The sequence below is a fragment of the Grammomys surdaster genome, unplaced genomic scaffold, assembly GCF_004785775.1.
Source record: "Grammomys surdaster isolate TR1022 unplaced genomic scaffold, NIH_TR_1.0 125928, whole genome shotgun sequence".
Lineage (NCBI taxonomy): Eukaryota > Metazoa > Chordata > Mammalia > Rodentia > Muridae > Grammomys > Grammomys surdaster.
This window is the reverse complement of record NW_021620751.1, coordinates 3,148,474-3,173,313: the sequence shown is the minus strand read 5'-3', so window position 1 is coordinate 3,173,313 and position 24,840 is coordinate 3,148,474. Positions and strand designations below refer to the sequence as shown.

At 39.0% G+C, this 24,840-nt stretch overlaps 1 protein-coding gene across 1 annotated transcript; it reads right to left on the bottom strand.

The window, feature by feature from the left end:
- Window positions 1–750: 750 nt before the first annotated feature.
- Window positions 751–24,322, bottom strand: Afm (afamin). Its single transcript, XM_028752595.1, has 15 exons — window positions 24,193–24,322; window positions 21,824–21,872; window positions 21,487–21,619; window positions 19,835–20,046; window positions 18,850–18,982; window positions 18,167–18,264; window positions 17,316–17,445; window positions 12,815–13,029; window positions 8,706–8,838; window positions 6,494–6,591; window positions 5,519–5,651; window positions 3,932–4,155; window positions 2,820–2,952; window positions 1,675–1,732; window positions 751–888 (listed from the first exon to the last, which is right to left on the bottom strand). Exons 1-14 carry the CDS (start codon window positions 24,278–24,280, stop codon window positions 1,685–1,687), a joined length of 1,827 nt encoding a protein of 608 aa, XP_028608428.1. The 5' UTR covers window positions 24,281–24,322; the 3' UTR covers window positions 751–888; window positions 1,675–1,684.
- Window positions 24,323–24,840: the final 518 nt, after the last annotated feature.

The following is a 24,840-nucleotide window of genomic DNA, read 5'->3' as shown; positions in this document are numbered from 1 at the left end:
CATGTGTGTGCGTGTGTGTGAGTATGTGTCTGTGTTTGTGTATGTGTGCACACATATGTATGAAAGCATAGCTTCATCTGTTTGCTTAAGAAAATGCAGGTCAGAAGTCAATCCCATTGGGTACCATTCCTCAGGATTTGTCCACATTTTTCTTTTAGACAGGTTGACTAACCAGAGAGCTCAAGGGACTTGCCTGTCTCTGTCACCTCCCCAGGATTGGGACTAAAAGTGTATATCGACATGCCTGACTTTTTATGTGAGTCCTGGGGAATCACACTCAGGTCCCTGTGATTGTACAGTGTGATGGCTAATCTTGGTTGTCAAGTTGACACACCTGAGAAGAGGAACTCTCAATGAAAAACTTGTCCTCCTCAGATTGGCCTCTGGGCTTGTATGTTAGGCACTTAATCGATGGGTAATTGATGTAGGAGGACTCAGCACATTGCGAGTATTACCATCCTTGGAGAGGGAACTGGATGTGAGCCTGGGAGTAAGACAATAAGGACTGTTCCTGCATGGTCTCTTCCCTTTCTGCTTCCAGGTCCCTGTCTTTAGATCTTGCCTTGGCTTCCCTCAATGAAGGACTATAACCTATAAGGTAAAATAAACCTTTTCTTTTCCAAGTCATTTTTAGCCACGATGTCTGTCACGGCAACAGAAGCCAAATGAGGGCATGCAGCAAGCACTTCGCCAACCGCACCTCCATGGATTAATTTTCTGATCATGTTGGTAGACGACATTAGACTGCAAGAAACTTTATCCTTTCATTTTATTGCCTTTTGTAGGAACGTGAGTCAAGAAAGGGTTACAGAAGAACCTTCTATTCCATTCTTCTTAAGAGCTGAACTTCACCACAGGATGGAAGACGATCCTGTAGGCTGGTACTGGCTGAAAAGAAAAAAAAAATCCTGCAGTGAAGGAATCTGAACTCTGGTAGTAGTCGCATATTTAATAAGATGTTATACTGTGGCCTGTGACTTGTAAACAAGCCTTCACCTGGGTCCAGGTCTCTCTCTCCTAACCCTGAGCATCCTTTATGAATATTTTTGAAATTACAAATATATTTTTGTGTACAAGTCTCTTTACTTATGTGTCGACCATGCCTCAGTACAGTGATGTTCAATGACACTCTCAAAAGAGACTTTTAGAAGACCTCTCTTGAGGTAGTATGTCTGTCTAGTCCTCCCTGATAACTTAGCACTTCTTTCCCCCTCCCCTCACCTTAGCTCTCTGAGGTACAGTCTCACTCTGTAGTCCTCGCTAGCCTGTAACTCAATATGTAGCCCAGGCTGGTCTTGAACTTGCATCTGTCTTCCTGTTCCAGCATGACAAGATCTGTGATTCCAGAAATGTACACTACACTAGTTTTACCTCTCCAGAGATAAAATTATCTCTCTTTTCTGATTCAGACAAAAGAACACAGAAGGGCAGAGAGACATGGGTCCCTTTGTGTTACTAAGAAATCAGACAGTCCTGGCACAAAGACAGCATTCCTGCCATGCATATAATGACTGGCATCCAGAGGAACACAGGAGGGTCTGAGCTGGAAACTCTGAGCTCCTAGGTGAATGGCTAAATCAAAAACAGACATCTGACATAAGAAGAAAAAAGCCACGGAGGTCGAGCATTCACATGAAGTTTGGACATTTGATTAAGGCAGAAATGTTTATTCACCTCTGGTGGTTTATCTTTGTTTCTCCATAGCTTGATTTTCATTACCAGTTTTTGAACTCTAGAAGAGAAAAAAAATCACAGGAAGAAAAATTTGAGATGAACATGTTTAAGTTCAGGGAAGCATGCTCATCTGAATTTTGAATGAAGATATAAAACCAGAGAGAGAGAGAGAGAGAGAGAGAGAGAGAGAGAGAGAGAGAGAGAGAGAGAGAGAGAGAAACTTGAGAAAAGACACTGAAATATTTTTATGAACTACAAATAAATTCATCTCTCCTTTTTTACAGACTTTAAGGACACTCCAACAAAAGGTAGATAGATAATAGATAGTTAATGTCTTCTAATTAAAATAAGTATATTTTAGCAAACTAGCAGTTATATCGTAGTATTTCCAAAGACTAAGTCTCTCATCACAATAGAGCATTCCCCAGCAGAAGGAAATCCATGTGAGTTGTGTGTGTGTGTGTGCCAATGTGCATGAGTGAGTACGAGCAGAAAAGGAGTCATGAAGGACATTGTGAGCTGCTGGGAAAGAAAGATGAGCAAGCTGAGACTTCCTCACGCCCTCCACCACAGCCATCCACTGGAGCTGACACTCACAGGTTCTGGGTCAAACACAGAGGGTTACTACAGGTGTCACTCAGGAGTAAGGGGTAGCAGGGACAGCTCTCCCCACACCTTGCTTCCTTAATCTCCCTCATGTTCTGTCAACTGAGTGATCTTGAGAAGATCCTTGAATGCCTTCCTTCTTAGCACCATTCCTGCCCTTCTCCCCTGTAGACTGGCTGTGATTTCCTTGGCAAGTCACCTAGACCCCCTTTCATTAAGATAGCAAGACAGTCAGAACCAAGGAGTTAGGAGCCATGACATAATTCCATAGTTATTTCCATCATTTACTTATAGATGATGGATGTAATTTTGTTTAAATTACACAGACAAGACAGCAAGGTTGGAACAGCATTTGCTTTGCTTGACAGTTTTTGTAACACGGGAAAGCTTCTGTTGTGGACATCTAAAGTTTTGCTTTGAGCTCTGAGACACAGGACTACTGGACATGTAAAGAGAAAGATTCCATAGCAAATTCTATTGTGTTCTTATTTTCAGAGACAAACCAGTAGAATTTCCGTGGGAAAACAAGAAATAACTACCTCTGGACTGAAACAGGACTCAGGCTCCTGAACTTCACTGCAATCCTCCCCAGCATCAGTGAACTTTGTGAACAAACACAGACGCTCCTCATCCGTGATCTCTGGCATCCACTTCACCAAGTTGACCAGAAACCTGTGCTCAAAGACACCCAGCAGAATCGGTGAATGATTCCTTCCTGGCTCCCCTTCTTCTACGTGCTTGTTACACAAACACACGTCCAAGTTTTCTTCAAGGTTTCAAATTTGATGAGTGTAAAAAGTTAAAATGTTCCATTTTTGCAAGGGTCTTACAAAATTTTCTAATTAGCTAAGTGGACTTTTTGAGGACAATATAGTCACAAACAAAAATGGACTCTGTTGAACATAGTAGGTCTCCTAAAAGATTTGTTCCCCAAATCAATTCCCTTTCCTCAGTGGCTAAATGCTGTTTCTACTACACTTGGTACAGACAAGTGTCTAAATCCAAAATCTTGTGTCTTATTCTTGACATTTGAAACATTGCATGAGCGAATAAAAGTAAAATCCCTGCCGCTTTGTATCTCTCCTGTTTTAAAACACTGAAAATCTCAAGGCAAAAATCTGTATCATTAGAGTGGGTGAAGGTGCTTGCCACCATGCCTGATGACCTGGACCCACCTGACGAAAGGAAAAAAAAAAAACACCTGCCAAAAGTTATCCTCTGACCTCAAACTCATATATATGGTGGGTGCCAGGGCATGTACACACACACACACACACACACACACACAAATAAATAAATAAATAAATAAATAAATAAATAAATAAATAATAAAATATAATATAATAATATTCTACAGATTCATATTATTCTGTCTCTCAAAAAAAAAAAATCCAGCTCATTTGCACCTGGCCAGCCACACTCTGGCTAATTGCCTGACCCGTCTTTCTAAACCACACCCAGATGAATAGAATCTACAAATAAGGAAAAAGACAAACTAGATGTTTGCTTATAAACAACAGCAATAAATAAGCAATGTTGTTTTGTGCCTAGAAGAGTAAACAATTTGTTGAACTAAACAAATTGTCTCAGCCAACGTACTTAGCCATCACCATAAATTTTCTAAGACAGACGTGCCTTTAGGCTCTGTTACCTGTGTTTCTTATTCTGAAGGTCCCCCTTGTGAGGCTGACACCAGTCTGCATGCAAAGCAGATACAAGTGCTGAGACTGATGGGAGCGTATAGGTTGTGTCGGCTTTCAGATGCTCAAAGCAGTGTCTTCTGAAGGCAAAGTCTGTTTTGCAACAGTGATCCACAGAGGGATTGATAGTTCGATTTTTATTTATGCCACATAATTCTCCAAGAACTAAATCTGCCTAAACCAATGAGAAGTAAAACACTGGTATGATTTTTAAATTCCAAGGACATGTTATATTTTATATGTGTGTGCATGTGTGTGCATGTGTATAATGACATATTATAAGTATACACAATATACATAGAGAAAAATATATATAATAGATAGATAGATAGATAGATAGATAGATAGATAGATAGATAGATGAATAGAAAAACACAGGTATCCATGATACTGTACTGCATAACAAGAATTGTAAAGGCTAACCAGCAGTATTGCAAAAATTCAATCTACAGTAATTAAATGCCTACAGATTCATTTTTATGTTATTATACACAAAGTTTCTATTGTATACAGAGACTTGTGACCTCAAAGTGACAATTGAAAATGGGTTTTTGGGTGCACCCCCACCCCCATACTCTTCACCCCATTCCTAAAAGACTGGATAGAATGTAGCATTTCTCTTCTGAACTCTCCCTTTGGGGACAAAAGGCAAAATTTGTAACACTATTTAAAACGGTAGAGTTTACAGTCCTGGATGTAGTATAGTAGAAGCCTTCCTATCATTCTGTAAAAACTAAAAAAATAAATGAATAAGGCTTCCTAAGCCATTCTGGAGCAATTGATTCTTAAATCATTTGCCCTAACTAATCACCTCTGATGTAATCTAAAAAGAAGAGAATTTGAAGTGTCCTTGAACATGACTCAGCACATTCTCTTCACGTTTTCAAGGACTTATATGATGAGCCAAAAATAAAATAATATTTCTTGCCTGGACAACATTGAAAACAACGAAGAAAAGTAGATAATTAGTATAAATGAACAGTGGGAGGGAGGGCATATGAAAAATCAAATATCAGGTCTGTAATCCCAGCACTGGAGAGGCAGAGACAGGTGGATTACCACAACTTGGAACCAGTCTGACATACATAGTCAGTTCTAGGCCAGCTAGGATTATACAAGGAGATTGTCTCAAACACAGGAGCAACAGATGACAGACAGAACACTGACAGACAGAACACTGACAGACAATATGGAACAGCAAGTTCTCATCAGCCCCATCTCTCCAGCTACAGGCAATTGACAGCTACTGAGAAAGGATGCACTAGTCTTCCCCAGGGATGAGCCCCCTAATTAGTTATCCAGTACCAAATGGCAGGGCCTAAAAGTGTTACATACAAGAAGCACGGAACTGGCTCATTAGGTTTTATTTATATATTTATCTATATATGTCTGTGTTTAACAATAAATAATAAACACAGAAAAAGAGGTCATGAATTTGCAAGGGAGTGAGGGGGTAATGATATAATTATATTTTTAATTTTAAGAACTTACAATTAAAATAAACAAAAGCATAGTCGGGTACATAGGCCATAACTCACCAAGTTGTCAACGCAGGCGAACTCGTCACTGAGAGTGCAACAGGTTGCCAAAGCTGCCGCCATTTCCTTACTAAGGGAGACCAGTTCTTCTATGGGGAGCTGAGGGGCTGCCTTGGTGAACTTGACAAGGAAACTGAAAGAACACACATCTATTTAGCTCTGGATAAAGGCAGTTACCCATTTTCCCTCAAACAACTTCTACCAAACCCATGAGAGAGAGGAATAGTCAGTGCTCAGTGTGACCCTCGCGACATGATAGAAAATCCTTGTCAGGAATGACCTTGGCCAGTAAGTAAAGTTCTTGAAATATTTTGTATTGATGCTAACTTTTTTTTAAAAGGAGCACTTGACAGTCATGTTAGGAATAAGATGAAGAAAACTGAGATCCTTAGAGGGACTGAGGCTATGATGCTATGGCCATTGCAGGAGTAATAGAATCACATCCTAAACTGTGCTTTGTTTGAATTGAAGATGGTGAGCTGTAATAAACCCACCGCTAGCATGATCACTATCTATAAATTTAAGTTAACTGCATACTATTCTAGAATTCTCATAAAAGCACCGAAAGAATAAATACTACAATGTTAAACGGGTCCATTGAGAATTCTGTAATTATTACTGGCTTAACTCCTGAGCTACCCATCGGTTCCCCAGGAAAGAATTGACACCTGAAGATCTCTCCACTTCCCTTTACACTGGACAGAATGCAAGAGAAAGAGACTCAAGTTCACAGACACAAAAGCCTTACAGGAACAGCGTCTAGACTCCCATATTTCTTTCTATCTGCTGTTTCATTTCTGGTCAAAGAGTCATGGAAAGGCTCAGTGTGAATTTTTGACTTTTATGTCTTTTTTCCTTCCCAGAGTTGAATTGGCATAGCTGAAAGACTAGCCTACAATAATACAATAATATTCTATATTTCAGAGATTACTGGATCCCAGAGTCTAGTGTTAGCCCGTTATGCAGACAACTTACTAGCGTTGCAGAGCGTCCTTCCCCAGCTCCTGGAACTGTTTGCATTCCTGCTGAACCATTGCAAGGCTTCGCTCAGTTGTCTCATTGAATTTATCCTCCTGAAAATTGAAAGCAATCATGGAACTGTGGAGAGAACCCACACAGCAACACACAGGCATGGCGGGACATAGACATGTGTCTCCATGAAAAATGAGAATTTTCCAGCACTCTGATTCATCCACAGAGGAGAAATACAGTAGCTTGTCAAGGTCAGTAACAGAACATAAAAGGTGGGAGGTGGGGACAGGTTTCTTATTGCATCATCTAAACTTGAATGTTCACAAACTGACTTTCGTAACAAGTGAAAGAAAACCATGACGACAAGCATTGTATCTAATACTGAATGAGGCCACACACAGCTTGCTGAATATCTTTTTCTGTTTACAGATTATATCCAAATGCTAATCACTATAAAATTTTCTCCAAATTGAGCATAGCTCTATACGTACGTGCAAGAATTTGAACTATTCAATTACAGATCAACAGTTCAAATATCTCATAATTTTTAGAGTGTTAGCACTTAAAAGGTATAACTTGGATTCTGTCTTGACAATACGTGTACTTGATCCTTAATCTAGTAGTAACCAGAGACACTAAGCAATGTTCCCGGGGTGACCCAGCTAATAAATTACTGTAGAACATTGGAGGTATGTTTATCTCTATTTGTATATTTTCCTATCATTTAGGTTTGTAACTTAAAACCTCCCAGCATTGTCTTCAGTTATTTTTATGGACTTTTTTTTACAGCATAAATTGGACATTTCCCTGGAGCTGTGAGAGAGAACCACTCTGCCATACGTCGACATGGGGGTACAAATGTGTCTCCATGAAAAAAGAGAATTTCCTAGTACCATCGTTTATCCAAGGACGAGGAACACAGTGGCTTGTAAGGAGTGCAACAGAGCATAAATGGAAAACAACAGTTTTCTAATTGAATTGCCTAAATTTGCATGACTATAAGCCAATTTTTCTAACACTTAAAAGAAAAAACGTAAAATAAGCCAAAAGTAGCATATAACAAAGGAATTATCAAAAAAATTGTCAAATACTCCTATAATACATGAAGCTATGATTTATAAGTATACAAAGAGTTATTAAAAAGCTATTAATTTGAGCATGAAAACAAGAAACAAACATGAACAAATTTTTATAGAAAATTTAAAATAATATGTCAGAACCTGGGTGAGAACTTTGTATTAGTTCTCAGAGAATTTCATACAATCTTATCTCGCATCCGCCCTTTTGTAGAGGAAAATTTTAATGTGATTTTAGAAATCAAGCCCATACTTAAAGCACAGCCACAGTTTTACAGTTTACATTTACATCCGTTAAACCTAATCTGTATGTCAAGCGTCAGCAAAGGCAACATTGACAAGCACGCCCATGGCTCTGGCAAAAAAAAAAAAAAAAAAAAAAATTTTCAGAAGTTAACCTAGCAGTTTGTGTCAAGCGTTTTTAAAAGTCTGTATATTCTGATGCCATCACCCCTCCCGCAGTGATCTATCCTGAGAAAAACACTATAAGTATTAAAGAAAAATGTGTAGAATAAGATTCTCATCTATGAGTCATATACAAAATTGTAAGCACATAACCAACATGCTCAGTGTCCACACATAGTAGGAGAGCAAATAAGTTGATCACTTCACATTCTGAGAGAATATCAAGCTCACGAAGGGGAAAGCTTTCTATGCTAGCAAGCAGGAGTCACCTGCTCCCTGGAGCCTGTGTGTGTGGGGGGGTGGGGTGGGGGGGTGGGCGGAACACAGCCCTTTTCACCACTTTGATTTGAGCCCTGTATGGTTCATTTCATACACTGATATGAAATATGGGGAGAATAAAGTTCTGCTCTTTTAAGTCAGTAATTTTGTGGTTATAATAGGAAACAAATACAGCAACATACAACAAAAAAACGAAGTTTCCTATTATACTAAATAATAGACACTCCAAACATTTCCTAAGGAATGCACTTCTTCAATCTTATTTTTTAAGGCATATGCAAATATAGAGAAAGAAGTATGAAAGAAAATATTTAATATATTACAATATATATTACACATAATATATTATATGTAATTATATATTACATTATTTTATTATTATATCATATGTTATAATCAGAAAGCTTTAATAGAAACTGACTATCATTTTCTGAATCTATGTTGTTGGGACCTACCGCATGACGGTAACAACCTGATGGATTTTCTCTGCTGCAGCAGTCTTCTAGGAAGTTCATATACACTTTAGTAATTCTTAGAAGCTCTTGTGTAGATAGGTCAGTATGCCTTCTGGAGTATTCATAAATAAACCTGAGGTGTGCCAAACATGTATGCTGTTAGAACTCATACAAAGAAGAAAATGCCCGACTCCGCTTTCATTGACTCTAGTAAGATCTTAACACTATGTCTATTGTCAAAGCTAAATGTGGAATTCAGTCTGTTCACTTCACACCACCTTTTTAAAAACACATTTTCTGTATCATACTTCAGACTAACAGTCTTTTTTCATCAAAGAGGATAGAATTGTTTGAATTATTTAGAAACAGTTCTTAGAACAACTGACATATGAAGTGTCATGGGCACTGCATGATGCCAACTGTGCTTAGGAAAACACCTCCAGACTTCTGACTCCAAGTGGTGAGAACGCAGGCCCTTGCTCCCAGAGCATGCCTGGCAAGACCCAGGGAGGCTTTGCAAATTGCTCCTGCCTGCCACTCGTTAATATGGGAGTTTCACTTTCTGTAACTCCACATCGTCGGCTGCTGTTTCCATGGCCTCAGAGAAAATCTCCAAGGGTACAAAAGAGAGGAAGGACATGAGGGGCAGAGACAAAGGGAGAGGAACAGAGGAATGTTAATGAAGCCATAATTGGTGCTGTACACCAGATGAAACTTCAATCATAAAGACTTCCTAGACATACTTTCTCAGTCAGTCAGCTTCACTTGGTTTTTAAGATAAACACTACCTTAAAACTGAAGGCACTAAGGTTAGATATGCACACAGCTACAGTTAAATTCCCCTATTTCTGGAATCTGAATGCCAAAAATGCCTCAGAATCCAAAACTTTCTGAATGCCAATATGATATTATAAGTGAAATTTTGTACATCTAAACTCACGTGTCAGGCTACGGCCACAATGTAGGTGTACTAAAACCAAGGTATACATTTTAATTTAATTTAGTTTATACACATAAGCTGTATATGGAAGATTAATGCATTTAATGTTTAAACTAGGGTCCCATCCTCAACATATCTCATTATGTAAATGTAAATATCTCAGATTTTGTTTAAATCTGAAATTTAAAAAAAAAAAACGCTCAAGAGACTTTTGTGCAAGATGGTAGGGGTAGAAATCCTCTTTATGTGAGCTGCTGAAGGAGGCAGAATGGTAGAGAATGCATAGTATTCCAAAGACAGAAAGTGACCTAGAGCTTCAGAAATCTACAAAGGAAATGAAAAGTCACCTAGACCAGAGCAAACGATGGCTGGACCACTGATAAGATGTAGGCAACTGGGCTGGAAAGATGGCTCAGTGGTTAAGAGCATATACTTCTCTTGCCTTAGCTAAATTCCCAGCACCCATACTGTGTGGCTCACAGCTGCCTGTAGTCATGAGGCATCTGATGACCTCTGGCCTCTATGAACACCTGACTTCACATGTGCACATACCCACACACAGATACACATGTGTGCACATAACTTGAAAATAAAAATAACCACAGCCTCATGGCTGCCTGACAGGTGATACTGAGGAGAAGAAGTCACTTTCAAAAGCAGTTTGTTTCTCCTTGCTGAGTTGCTATTAAGGATCAAGACATTAAGAGTAGTCATATCTAAACCAACAGATGCACAAATAGCAACACAGAAACAGAAGCAATGTGATCTTCCAAAAGACCATAACCTCTCAACTAATGAACCCAAAGACACCAGATTACATAAAATGCCAGTTGCAGGTTTCGAAAGTTTTCTGGTAAGATCAATCGATGGCTTGAAAAAGAAAAAGATAAGCACGAAGAGATTACTTTTTGCCAGGAACCTAAAAGGGAAAGTAGAAAAGGATATGGAAAAGGCAGAAAAATAGATAAGACAATTAGCAAGGTGGTGCACAGACAGCAAAATGGAAGATGTGTTCAGCAAGGAAGCAAAAGAGTAAAAAGAGTGTTGGAAATTTAAAAAAGACCTGTCAATCAAATTAAAAAAAAACTGTAGAAGGCACCTCCAATAGAGCTAATAAAACAGACAAAAAGTAGATTTTTGATGGGGGACAAGGTTGACAAAATATAACACTCCAACATCAGAAAACATAAACACACAAGACAAACAAACACCATAACTACAATGTCCAAGCACTTGGGTAAACAATAAAGAAACCACAGGCTAAAAGAAAGAGCTGAGACAACCTCCCAATCCCCAAGTATAGAGAAAGAAACAGACATTTAGTTTAGAACTCCAGATAGACATGATCGGAGAAGAATCTTGAAAACATAGTATAGTCAAGTTGGAGAAAGAGAGAGAGAGAGAGAGAGAGAGAGAGAGAGAGAGAGAGAGAGAGACCCTCACTGTAATGTCAGGTCTCCAATCAAAAATCTTAAAAGCCAGGGGAGCATGCGATGATCTATTCCAAGTCCTGAAAATAAGTAACTGACAAACAAGATACCTGTATACAGGAAAGCTGTTTTTTAAAAAATTGATAGGGGGAAGGACTTTTCAGGACAAATCCATTTCATATCTAAAAGAACATTACACAAACAGGAGAGGAAAGGCACCCTCGAGCACAAAAGGACAGGAAGGAGTAAATTCACAGAGACTAGATAAACGAAGAGCTAGGAAAGAATCTATCATGTCCAACTCTGTGAAACAGCAAATCCCCAAAACTAACAGGAAGGAAAGGTAAGGACAAATTACAGCCCAACCAACTAACAAAGAAGCCTACAAAATTACAAGAATTGGGGGGGAAAAAGTCTATTATAATCCTAACTGCAAGCTTACCTATAAAGACACACAGACTGGTTGACTGGATTAAAAATCTAAATCCAAGTATTTTTGTGTATGTGTTTGTGTATGTGCATGCATGCATGTGTGTGTACATGCATATGTGTCTGTGCATGCATGCATGTGTACATGTGTATATGTGTGTGTACATGCATATATGCCTGTGTGTGCATATGTGTATGCATATGTCCATATGTGTATACATGCATGTTTGCATGTGTGTATGCATGTGTGCATGTGTGTGTGCATGTGTGCATATGTGTTTGCATATGTGCATGTGTGTATACATGCATATATGCATGTGTGTGCATATGTGCATATGTGTGTATGCATGTGTGTGCATGTGTGTATACATGCATATGTGCCTGTGTGTGCATATATGTATGCATGTGTGCACGTGTGTGTACATGCATCTATGTGGGTGTGTGCATGTATCTGTGTTACATGCATCTGTGCCTTGTGTACATGTGTGTGTGCATGTATGCATGTGTGTGTGTACATGCATGTGTGTGTGTGTGTGTGTGTGTGTGTGTGTGTATGATAAAACCAGAAGTGGTCATGGGAGATCTTACGAGTAAGGGAGGGAGAAGAAAGGCCAGTGAGACTCACATGACTTAAAATCAGATGGAGAAGAATTGTGGGGAAAGAAGCTGAGCAAAAATAGAGGGCAGATGGAATAGGAGAAGGTGATGGGGCAATGGGGTAAGAAAGAACAAAATCCAGAGCTGTGTATACATATGAAAATACCATAATGAACTCCATCGCTTTGCACTGACCATACAAGTAATAAAGCTGATAGTTTAACTTGTCCCAGTGACAACTAGGATTCAGATTTAGTCCTGTGGCTTCCAGTCCATTAACCTTTCCCTTGGGACACAGCTGGACAGCCAAGCCTGTGACTTCTTAAGAGCAGGACCCCTGGGATCAGTTCCTTCCTCTGTCATTTTTACCTGTGAATCTTGAACAATTCATGTAACTTCTTTATTTCTCAGCCTGCTCATTCAAAGTATTGGGGGAAGTGGCACTTATTCTACATTTGGCACTAGAATTGGAATGGATAATCTAAATAATATATTCAACCTATTGCCTGGCACAGATAAGGTATTCAGAAAATGTAGCCATCATTATAACTTGTCAATGTTTTTACTTAAAAGTGTACAGGATAGCTCATGTACATGCCATGATCTTTATAGCTAGTGAATTACAATGCCTTATTCTTCCACCCAAGTTAGCCAGCATATGAATGTCTTATTTTCTATTTGCCTTCTAAGCTTTTAATAAAGAGTTATAGTACTCAGCAAAGAACTTGTCCGGGTCAGAATCTCGTTCTTGACACACATTTTCACTGTCAGTGAATTTGGCTTCTCTGAGAGATAAGTCCTCCGGTCTGTCATCTTTATTTGCATTAATTATACAGTCTTCACGTTCTAGTGTTTTCTTTTCACAGCATGTTTTGATTTTACTTGAGATGGAATCTTGTTTTGAACAAATATGGTTCATAACCTGGCTCTGTATCAAATAAGAACAAGAAAAGTGACTTACAGGTTTTTGTCAGGAGTGGTCTTTCCATCCAAAAAAGAATGGCTGCTCAGAAAGTCAATCCTGAGTGTAACGTCAGCACCTACCCATCAATTCATTAGATAGATAATATTCATTTAAATTTCACACTGACTTAATATTCAAGAAGTTTCACATTAGTGCGGCTGTTCTCTCCCCCTTAGGATTTTAGGTCGTAAAACTGAAAAAAATAAACTCTATTATAAACTTACATCCATTGTTAAATATTAGGCCTTTAAGTACTTTCCCCCAACTCCTCTGGTACAGTGATATCTTTATTTTTTAAAGATTACTGTATTTATCTATTGAGACTCAGGGAAGTGGGCACACATGCTTGCCATGGCACATATGTAGCAGTCAGAAGATTACTTGTGGTAGTTGGTTATTTCCACCATAAGGGTCCAGAGGACCAAACCCAGGTCCTCAGCCTTGACAGCAAGTGTCTTTACCTACTGAGCCATCTCTCTGGTGTCACTCTCACCTTATTTTTTTTTTATTGTTGTTGTACTCCATGAGAGTTGTCTTCACTTTCTGCGGTGGCTACTGAAGATATAGCAACGTATTTCTACTAATCTAGATCTCCTGTGAACTAAAACTATCTTTCCAAGGACACAGAAAAACCACTAATATTTTATTAGTGGATGATAAATTGGTTAGAGATCTAGAGGGATGGCTCAAAGATTATAAGCTCTGACTGATATTGCAGAGGACCCAGGCTCTGTTCCCAGAACCCACATAGTGGATCATGGCTACCCAAAACTCCTGTTCCAGAGGATCAGAAGCCCCTGGCTTCTGTAAGCACTCACACAGATGTGATATATATATATGCAAATATATATATATGCAAATATATATACATATGTACATAAATAGAAATTTTAAAATTCTCTTTTTTAAAGGAAGGGAGGGATCATTCAAGGAAAGGGAAGTAGACTATAGGGTTATAAAGGGACAAAGGAGAAACTAGAATTGGAGGCCTAAAAGAGGAGAAGGGTGAGAGGGCAGAAAAGAGAAAGGAAGGAATGTGGGGAGGGATGACTCACACTAGGGCCCTTGAAAAGCCCTGTAAAACCTACCACTGCAGAAGCTCCCTAAATATACATACAGGCATGAAAGGAACTTAAATGGAGTTACCATACAATAAGGGAGAAGAGGCCCCAACTAGAAATCTTAGGCTAACAAGTGAAAACTCCAGTAATATAAATGAGTTACATTTTGTTGAGCTGTTGGCCAAAGGTGTCCCAATGACCTCCCCCAAACACAGGCTAGTGCCAGTTCTATGGGCTACCCTTCCACAGCCCATTGTAAGGCCCTATTGCTGAAGACACCACTTATTTATGTCATTAAACATGGAGAAATCTAGACAGTGCCCAGCTAAAAGTTTTACCCCTACTAACCAGCATTTATAGTGCCAGAAGGTACTGTGTGTGTTATCAAAGGAGAAAGATATTCATCAATATCACCCAGTTACAAACCCTTGGATCTATGGACCCAACCTGCCTACAAGATATACTAGTCTAATAGTGGCACAAATATTATGAAAGTAATCAGCCACTTTTGATTTATTTATTTATTTTTAATTGGATTTAAGTCCCACGCCCGGAGATGGAACCCATACATGACACTACTAAAGTGTTCAAGGATGGAGACGAGATAGATCATGGGCCTAGGGGAAAACCTCCAACTATGTTTCCAGTAAAAATGAACATAGCAATAACATGACTCCTAATGACATACTGCTATGCCCATAAATCAGAGTATCGCCGAACCCTCATCAGAGAACCCTCTTGAAGTAAGTAACACAGAGACCCATGACTGGACCGTGTGCAGAGAGTGCAAGGCTTTGGAACACGCTGGGTCCTGAATGGGATGTCTTTAACAAGTCCTTCCCCTCAAAGATCATGGATCTACATGCAAGAGGAGGTAAAAAGACTCTATGAGCCAGAGATGGTAAGTGTTTCTGAGAAAACAGCATCTTCCAGATACAACAGAGGGAAGTGGACACACAGTCCCAGCCCTAACCAAGAAGTTGTTTACAACTGATACCTGCTGGGAGAAAGAAAATTTTCTCCCATGGAGCAATACTGGCTATATCCAGTGTGCTCAAGAGCATGCCCCATACTCAGGAGCAGCTCTCAGTCAACACAAAATGAACCTATTAGCGTGTGTGTGTGTGTGTGTGTGTGTGTCCCCGTGTCCTTTCTGCTTTGTTTTGTTATTGCATTTGGATTGGTTTGTTTTGTTTTGTTTTTTATTTTTATTTTCTGAGAGAAATAAAGGGCATAAAGTTGAATGGATAGGGAGATGGGGAGGATGTGGTTGGGGCAGAGGAAGAGTGTGATCAAAGTATATTATGGGGGGGAGGGAATGTCAATAACAAAAGAAACAAAGACTGATTAGGAAATTACCCATTACAGAAACTACCAGTGAAGACTTCCCAGAAGAAGAAGAAGCTTTCTTATTCATGTAATCATCTCCATGTGGCTACTATAAATCTGAGGCTATTCAAATGATCAACGTATGCAATGTATAAGAAACAAACCCTTGCCCTGCCCCCATTCTCACCGTTCATCGATGATCTCACTTCTATAAAGCCTGGGGACAAGGGAACGAGGGTTACCTTATTTACACAGGATGAATTTTGAGATCAGACCCCCAGCTCTCAGTCCCCTCTCCAGCTTCTCCTGCACCTTCATCCTACCCTATCCTACACTCTCTGGGTACTTCAGCCCTCCCTAACTTAACTCAGTGTATCCCCACTATCTGGAATCTTCTGGCAGACTCTGAAGTTGAAGGGCAGGATGAGTCCAAGGCTAAGGTGAGAACTGGGATATGAATTGGTACCACATTTCCAGCGTTTATAGCTCATCTGAAGCCAGCATCGTTTGAAGCCCAGCATTTTCTAATTTCCCAAGAATTCATTCCTATTTTCAGTTAATGACAACTGGATTTCTTGCATTTCTCCACAAAGACATTAAAGGGAGGAAATTTGAAATACAATATGATCCTTTAATTTCAGCTTCAAGCCATAGAAAATTTAAATTATTATACTAGTTTAGTAAATTCAATTTAACATTATTAAACCCACATTCCCATAAACAACCAAACACTACAAAAAGAAATTGTGAGTGTCATCCCTTTAACTGGGTTACATTTGAGAATAAAATAATTCAGGAGACATCTTCTGTCCACTGCTTAATTTAAAGCAGATATTTCCAAATATCTAAAATTCAAGTCGTTTAAGTAATATACTGTCTTTACTGTAAGTAAAACAAATTTAAAACCATAAAGCTTAATTTTAACTAAGAAGGAGTCTGCGTATTTTTAATGAAATTGTATTGACTTTAAAGTGCCAGGATAATTTCAACTCTACAATATGTTTACCGGTATATTCCTTTTAAAAATTGCTTTAAGGGTTATCAGATGCTGGGGTAGGAGCAAGAAGTGGGAAGATGTTGGTCAAAGACAAAATTTCAGATCTACAGGAGAAATAACTTCAGGAATTCTATTGTAGATCATGGTGACTATAGTTAACAACAGCATGTCATATAGAGAAGTAAATTGAAGGTACTCTTACCACAAAAACATAAGTATGTGAGTATAACATAGAAATCCATATTAAGTCATTTGACTTAGTCATACTACAATGTACGCATATTAAAATATGTTCACACCACACACACACACACACACACACACACACACACACACATATATATATATATATATATACACACACACACACACAATATTTATTTGTCAATTAAGAAAAAGGAGGGAGGGAGAGAGAGGGGAGAAGGTAAGAAGGAGAAGAGAAGAAGGATGATTTGAAATTACTTGAAAAGACCTTAGGAAATCAAAGAAAGGAACTGGGGGCTTCTGATACAAAGGAGAATAATTGTTAATGTACAAGAAGAGATAGGGATGATAAATGAAGGGAGTTCTAGACTAGTAAGGTCTCTGTTCACAGTTACCCATTACAGAGTTTATGAAGAGCCAGAAGAGAAGAGCCTTGACATATCTAAACATAAAGAAATAACAAGCTGACAAATCTCAAGCTGATCAGTATACACTGTACACATAAAAATATCATAATATTGTACCGAATCTCATAACTATGAGAAATTTTATGTGATAATTAGAATGTAAAAGTTAAAAGTATTTTAAAAATCATTGGGTTTTGCTTTTTTCCGGAAGATTTTTTTTCTCCCGAGGTAAAATCTTTAAAGAAAACGTACCTGGCTTCGGACGCACTGCACAACGTCCCCTTCACAGCATCCTTCATACATGGAAGAAACATCTTCTAAGAGGGAAGTGAGGTCCTTAAATCCTATCTTGGGGAATTTTTGACTGAAAACAGCAATGTTTCTGGAAAGATCATTGATAGACCACTAAAATAATTTAAATAGACAATAGATGAAGAGGGTCTTTACTTACATTACACACATGGTAGAAGGGTCAAGGACAATTGACACCACGAGTTTTACATAGAATTCCTATCAAATAGCTGATAGTACTGTTACATGATCTGTATCCGTGGTTCTCTATCTTCCTGATGCTGCACCCCTTTAATACATGTTGTGATGAACCCCAAATTATTTTCATTCCTACTTCATAACTGTATGTATCTGTTACTATTATGAATCATAATATAAATACAGATCTTTACTATGGCCTTAGGTGACCCATTTGAAAGGGTCAGTCAACCCCCAGAGGAGTCACCACCCATAGGTTGAGGACTGCTTGTCTATATGCTGTCTTGGAAAATCACAGGGTGGTATTTTGCCGCCGCCACCCACAATTCTGGATTCCAATTAGAAATGGCTTGGGAGGGGCTCTGTCTCCCATAATTACTACAGCCAAACCTACCATGTGGGCTGACTGCAGTTATAGAAAACCCATCACATACACTTTCTAAATGTATCTCAGAACAGCTTCCTTTCCCTTGGCAAGTCCCCATCCCTATGTCCTTAATCATCAGGGAGACTACTAATAATGTCATTAGCTATTTAACAGAAACAACAACAACCAGAAATAAATGTGTGTCACAAGCAAAAGAAAAATGCAAGAAATACAACACAAAACTCACATAGAGTTTAAGACCTTGGGTCCGAATTTTATAAGGGCTCCACAGACATTTCTTTGATAAGAAGATAATGCCTTTAAATATTGTGTGATGGGGGCTGCCTGAAAGAAAAGAAAAATTCTGTTGAAACAAAACCAACATCTCGCTGTTTTCTTAGTTTTTAATTATATGTTATCGACTACTCTGAAAATATCCAGCTGCAGAAAATACTTGGGGAATTTTTATCTCAGTAAACTTGCATGTTGAGAAAAATGTGTATCCTTCGCACATTACAAGGGTTGACCCAATACTCCTCATGACAGCATTGCATTTAGTAGGAGAAGGTTTGTCACAGACTGTCCCCTGAACATGACTGTCACTACCTTTATGATTCTACCTTATTATTAATGCCAAAAGAAAGCTTGCCACAGACAAAAAGCATCACCTCAGGGTTTACCCTGGATATTTACACACTTGGGCTTTCTTGGAATTTATAAGGGGAAACAAAACCAAGAGTGAGAACCTGGTAATTAGTGAATCTCTTTCAAGGTTTCCGGTACACAGTGCATTTCTATCAGTGGATGCAGAAATATAATATTGAATATGGCAGACATTTTTTTTCTAATATTTAATTTTAAGTGAAGTTACGGAGCCCATGGCATTGGGTGATTCCTTATCCTCTTGATGAAGTAAGTGGTGGTACCCACCTTGGCTTGAAAGCAGGTGGCCTTCTGTTGCTGTTCACAACATGTGGTCGCTGCCTCCTCAAACCGAGCAGCAACGGTTAGAAGAACAGGGGCGAAGACGAAGGGGTTCCTTCTGGCAACCTCATACATATAGCTATAAAACATTATGGGTTTTTTTTTTTTTTGAGAGAAGATGGGAGAGGGAAACAGAGAAGGATGAATGACAAGGGAAAAGGGGGGAGGGGAAGAAGATGCCAAGAAAAGCAAGTTGTAAAAAGGAAGGAAAGGGTAAGAGAGGATTTCCACTGAAGCAATGTTCTTTGAGACGCTGAACCGGTCAGCCCTTAAAGTTAGAGCTGGCAACTCCAAATTAAGGATGGCATGGGCAGATCTCATCCTGAACATCGCTGTGTGTATTCTTCCCTCCCTTCCTGTGATGTAGGAAGCTCATCTCCCTCTCTCCACCATATTAAAGAAAAAGTCAAAATATCCAAGATTCAAGAACATCCTTAAGTTCAAACAAGCTTGTGATTGTTTCAAAGTGCAGTAGCCTTCCAGAGGGGTGAGGTGGGGAAACAACTTTCCTTCAGCAATCACTGCACTATTGCAAAGAAATTGGAGACTACATGTTCAGTAATTTAAGTCTTCCCAAGGTAAAACTTGCAACTTCTCTTGGGAAGAAAATATTCCGATCCCCATGTTGCCTAGCTATCCAGTGCTGGGCATACACCTCTGCCCTGCGGATTATCCCATGAGAAGACACACAGCACTGATGGAAGAGTCTTAAAAGCAGGTCCATAGCGACAGCCTCACTGAGCACAGGTCCTGACTCAATAAACATGGAATGAATTCATGAATCAGCTGATTCGCCGATAAACCCTGACAAGCAAACATAAAGAAAAGCTGAAGCTGCTTGGAAAATAAAATGATGAAGCTCAGAAAAGAAGAACAGATTTTAGCCCAACAAGAACACCTTGAATCCTTTTGGTACGAAAATTAAACTTACAGGTTTAGAAAAGATTCACTGTCATTTTTATAAGCTTGGCATTTCTCTTCTGGATCCAGAGTAGGGAAAGGGGGCAGAAATCCTACATTAGCTTTCTTGTTGAAGAAGAAACAGAGTCTTCTTGGAAAGCTGGCGTTCCCACAGCAATGAGAAAAATTATGCTTCTGCGGCAGCCCCTCCATGTCACAGAACATGTCCTGGAGAGCTTCATTCTGAACAACAGAGAAGACAATGTTCTGTCACAGTCAAACTCTCTTCTACCACTTGAGAAGATGCTGTGGACACATGAAGGATAGACCACCTTTGGGGGAAAGGTTACAGTTTCCACACAGCTATCTACAGGACGCCTTTACTTAAAGTCTTTGGAGAGCATTTCCCACATTGAGAAACGTCATCCAGTCATCCAACAGAAAGCCTCCTTAACCTGTTAATATTCCTGCAATGCCTTCTCTGCAGTTCTGTAATAGGCACTGTGTCAGTAAATTGTCATGTGCTCTTTAAGCTCATTGAAAATGGATTCTAGGAATCAGGAGGCTCTCCTTGTCTCAAACTCAAGGGTGTTTATTTCAAGTGTCTTCTAAAAATCCCCATCTGGGCAGGCTGGACATCTAATTCCATGACAGGGAGAGAGGAGATCAGCAAACAGCTAAGAGTATTAACGACATCGTGCTCCTTCTCATAGAGGTTATTATTGTTTGCCCCATGATATAAAAATGTCTGCAGTAAGATGAGAAGCTACGTACTCATTCCTTGAGAGAGCACGCTGATGTCCTGGAAAACTCCAATTGAGAAGACCAACAAAGCATTTTCTGAAGCGTCTCTCCAACCATTTCTATTGAGTAGTTTAAGTGTCCACTCTGATGTTACCTTTGTCTGTTCTCTTCAACTGGGTGGCTCCAGTCACTTCTACTAGATACTGCAAGTGCCTGGTTTGATGATGTTTTGCTATCTATATGCTGTTTCTCTTTGCTACTTAGTTTGTTTCTTTGTACTTTTGCTTGCTACATTGCTTAGTAAACTCTCCCCTTTAAAACTGAAAGTAGTCATTATTTGATTAGTCTCAGTACCAAACAACTTCCTCTGTGGGTTTTCTTCTTATCTCCCAAAGTTGAAAACTCAATGTGGCTTTGTTCATGGTGTCCATGAACATTTTCTTATAGGGATTCCATTTGGAATCAGCCCAGAAGAGGGAAATGTGAGAGCAGAGCATGAGAGAGTAAGAGAAGCAAGAGCCCTGCCCTTGTGCATGTATCTCGGAAGATCACTCCTTCCTGAGCAGATATGACTAAGGGGCAATAAGTCATAGGCATAGAGATCAAAAGTGCATAACTCAGCCTTCCTATGTATCATAAGACAGAACTGTATTTCCCTTGAGAAAAGTACCTTATCCTAAATACTGAAACTAAGCAAAATAACAATTATGTGCCCAGGCTAGAGAGATGGCTCAGCTTTTGGGGTGCAGAGTGTTCTTGTAGACAACCCACATGTGCTTCCCAGCACCTATGCTATCAGCTCACAACTGCCTGTAACTAAGGCTTCAGGGAATGGACAGCCTCTTCTGCCATGCACACATTCTTAAATACGAAACCCTATGTGTCTAGAGCATCATTCTTAGATCGTGTTCAGATGAGATTCATACGACGTTTACTTACAGCTGTCTTTGAACACTCCGGAAGTGTGCTATCAGCCAAGCACCTATCCCTGTAATCCAGCATGGCTTTCACCACCATTTCTGCCTCATCAAAGGATGCTTCCTGAACATACTGGGCGAATGAGATGATGGCCCTGCAAGAGTTCATGGAGGGTACAGAGTAATCTTCTGCATAACTTCTACTTATGTCTAAAAATAACTCATAGACATGGCAAATGGGTTTACTCTCTGTGCAGCTGCTATTTAATTAAGTTATCTTTGAGGAGCATTTGCCTTCCTAGAACATATCAGACAATACAAAGTGTTGTTATCATCAAAGGGAATCCAGAACAACTCACAGATATGCAATGTTCTCGTCTATGAATTTCTGAGTAGCATTGAAACAATCTGAAAATCAAGGATATTTGTTATTACATATCTTTATATTCATACATTTTCCTAATACATAATTTTTCATGACATTCAAGTGTGAAACTATAAAAGGTTTATGGTGAAAATATTTTAATGCCTTTGATAAGAAATGTGAAAGTCAGCCGGGCGGTGGTGGCGCACGCCTTTAATCCCAGCACTCGGGAGGCAGAGGCAGGCGGATTTCTGAGTTCGAGGCCAGCCTGGTCTACAGAGTGAGTTCCAGGACAGCCCGGGCTATACAGAGAAACCCTGTCTCGAAAAACCAAAAAAAAAAAAAAAAAAAAAAAAAGAAATGTGAAAGTCTCTCTCCCTCTCTCTTTCTTACACACACACACACACACACACACACACACACAATGAGTCCTAATCACAGATGAATGTGTATTCAAAAATTGTAAATTAAATTTATTTGAGTTTATCTAAAATGGAGCAGATTTTAGATTTTCCAGTGACAGTGTGCCATTTATGTGGCACACATCTGTCCTTTGTGACAAGAGAGATTAACTCTCTTAATCACATGAAGATTAACTGAGAGATAATATCATCAAGGCAAGGTCCAGTGACAGCTACTATGCATGTGTGCACGGTGGCAGTCAGTATAGCTTTTAATGCTAGTCATGTGATCTCCAGGTTCATCCAAAATCACAGATCCTTTCTCAGGTCATAGAAGATTTATGTTTGTCCACATAGACTACATTTTGGAGTACTTATCTTTTATGAAATATTGATCTGGATCCTGTGAACCCATCAACAGTTATTAACAGAGCCACCTTCCTTGAACCTTGGATTCCTGAAACTTGCATAATAAGATTAGCTTGTGCATATGCACATAGTGGGAATAGTTTATGTGCATGGCTATAATCTAATTTAGCATAAGGTTAAATATCCATCATGAATAATTTGTAATCCCTAAGTAAAGAACCAGAAAAGATTTAGTGGGAGTGCCCTGTGAATTAGTACTAAAAAGAGAAAAATATTTCAAAAATTAGCAAGAGAGTAAGATGCCTAGTCTTGGCCTCTTTTAGAGTTTGGGTTGTGAGGATCTTGAATGTAAAGCCCAGAAGCATGGGCTTCAGTTGGAAACCACTGAGATCTTATATGGGATAGTAATATGACCATGTTTACACAATAAGAAACACCAAGCAATGAAGCATTCTATGTGGGCCCTCCCTCTGTGCCCAACAAATGGAAATTGATAGGAACTACTCGTCAAGTAGAAAGAAGGGTCATCGGATGAGATACAGTTGGAAGATCATTAGGGGACCATAGCAATTGTTCTATTGAAAAAAAAAAAAAAACAGCGACAACAGTAAGATCTGAATTTTGCTGAAAGTAATACAAAGGAAAGAAAGCACAGCCACAAAACACATCAAATAGACAAAGAGTAACCAGGATCTGAAATGTGCTGCTACATGAAGAACACAGAGGAAAATGTAAAGCATTGCCATCTCACCGAGCCTGAGTCTGTCCTCACTAGTGGGTACTTCATGGGTTGTGTGTAGGATCCAACACAAGCCAGTACCATATATGTGTGTGTGTGTGTGTGTGTGTGTGTGTGTGTGTGTGTGTGTATTGTTTGATGTATAGATAAAACCTTATCACATGAGAATGTGTTTTCTGGGCTGATATTAAGCAAATTACATTCACGTACAGGAGATGTGGCTTTCTGGCAGAAGGATTTAAAAAGACCTTCCTCTGGATAGGAAAATTTCAAAGTTTCTTCATTTGGTAAAATGTAAAAATTGCCCTTTTCACCAAGCTAACACTCCTTATGTAGTCTGTTGCTGTGGGTTTGTAACAGACAGCTGAAGGAGAAAGCAGGGTCTCATATACCCCGAGGGCATTTATCATATACTTGGGAGACATATTGGACAACCAAAAATATTTTTTAAAGATTGCATATAAAGATTTATGCAAGTGTATGTATCTGTACATATGTATGTATGTATATTGTGTATGTGTACATATGTATATACTGTATCTATGTTCTTCTGTAAGACTAAATATATCTACCACAAAAAAATTCTAATATTTTGAAGTCCAAATTACATCTCAAGACAATACTACCCAGATTGTTGGCCGTTTCTAAGTTCAAACATCCTGTAGACTAGATAATATGACAACCCAAATGAAAATCTGTAGTGGGTTGTTTGAAATTACTGTTCAGAATATATATACTAAGAAAAGAGAGAGAGAAATAAATAAAACCACAGGTGTAATTAAAGTTTTAAGAGGCTAAAGAAAAGTAATTTCCCTAACTTAGTCATCTCTGGTAACATACAAGTAAATTTCTTACCTACGTCCTGAGGCTTTATACGTAGGGCTAGGGATTCAGTCAAAGACAACAGGAAAAAAATAAAACCTGTAAGTTTTAAGAGTCTCATGTTTAAATTTTTAAAAGAGGCCACATTCAAGAGTACCCTTGTGACTGGGCAAAACCAAATTTTTATAGTATTCTTTGACCTAACATTTGTTAAAAAGTAACCTAGTTAATCTATCTCTGAAATACATAGGCTTTTTTTTTTGTCATGGTGCAAATTTCTTGGTAATTATTAACTAGGGGGATAATTATGCTGTGTTTCACTGGGGAAAAAAATCTCATGAGTTGAAAAAAAAAAAAAAAGAGTTCACAGAGTAAGAATAATGCTCCTTCCAAAAGTTGTAAAATACTCCAAAAGTTAAAGGAGAAAAGACTCGCTAACACATAAAAAAGGAAACGCACTAAAAAAACATTAAGTTTCTGGGACCTGAGAGGTAGCTCAGTCCATAAAGTGCTTGCCTGGCAACTAGGAAGACCTGAGTTTAAACTCCAGAACTTGTGTAAAATGCAGGCTTTCTAATGCATGCTTCTCATCCCAGTACTGAGAAATACAGTTAGGCAGTTCCCTGTGCCTTCAGGCCAGCCAGTCCACATCATTTGATAATTTCAGGCCACTGAGAGACT

Coding starts and splice junctions, on each gene's coding strand:
- Afm (XM_028752595.1), bottom strand. CDS start 24,280: ATGAGACTCTTAAAACTTACAGGTTTTATTTTTTTCCTGTTGTCTTTG. Junction 21,873..24,192: donor TATAAAGCCTCAGGACGTAG/GTAAGAAATTTA, acceptor CTTGATTTTCAG/ATTGTTTCAATGCTACTCAG. Junction 1,733..2,819: donor AGTCCTGTTTCAGTCCAGAG/GTAGTTATTTCT, acceptor TTTCTCTTCTAG/AGTTCAAAAACTGGTAATGA.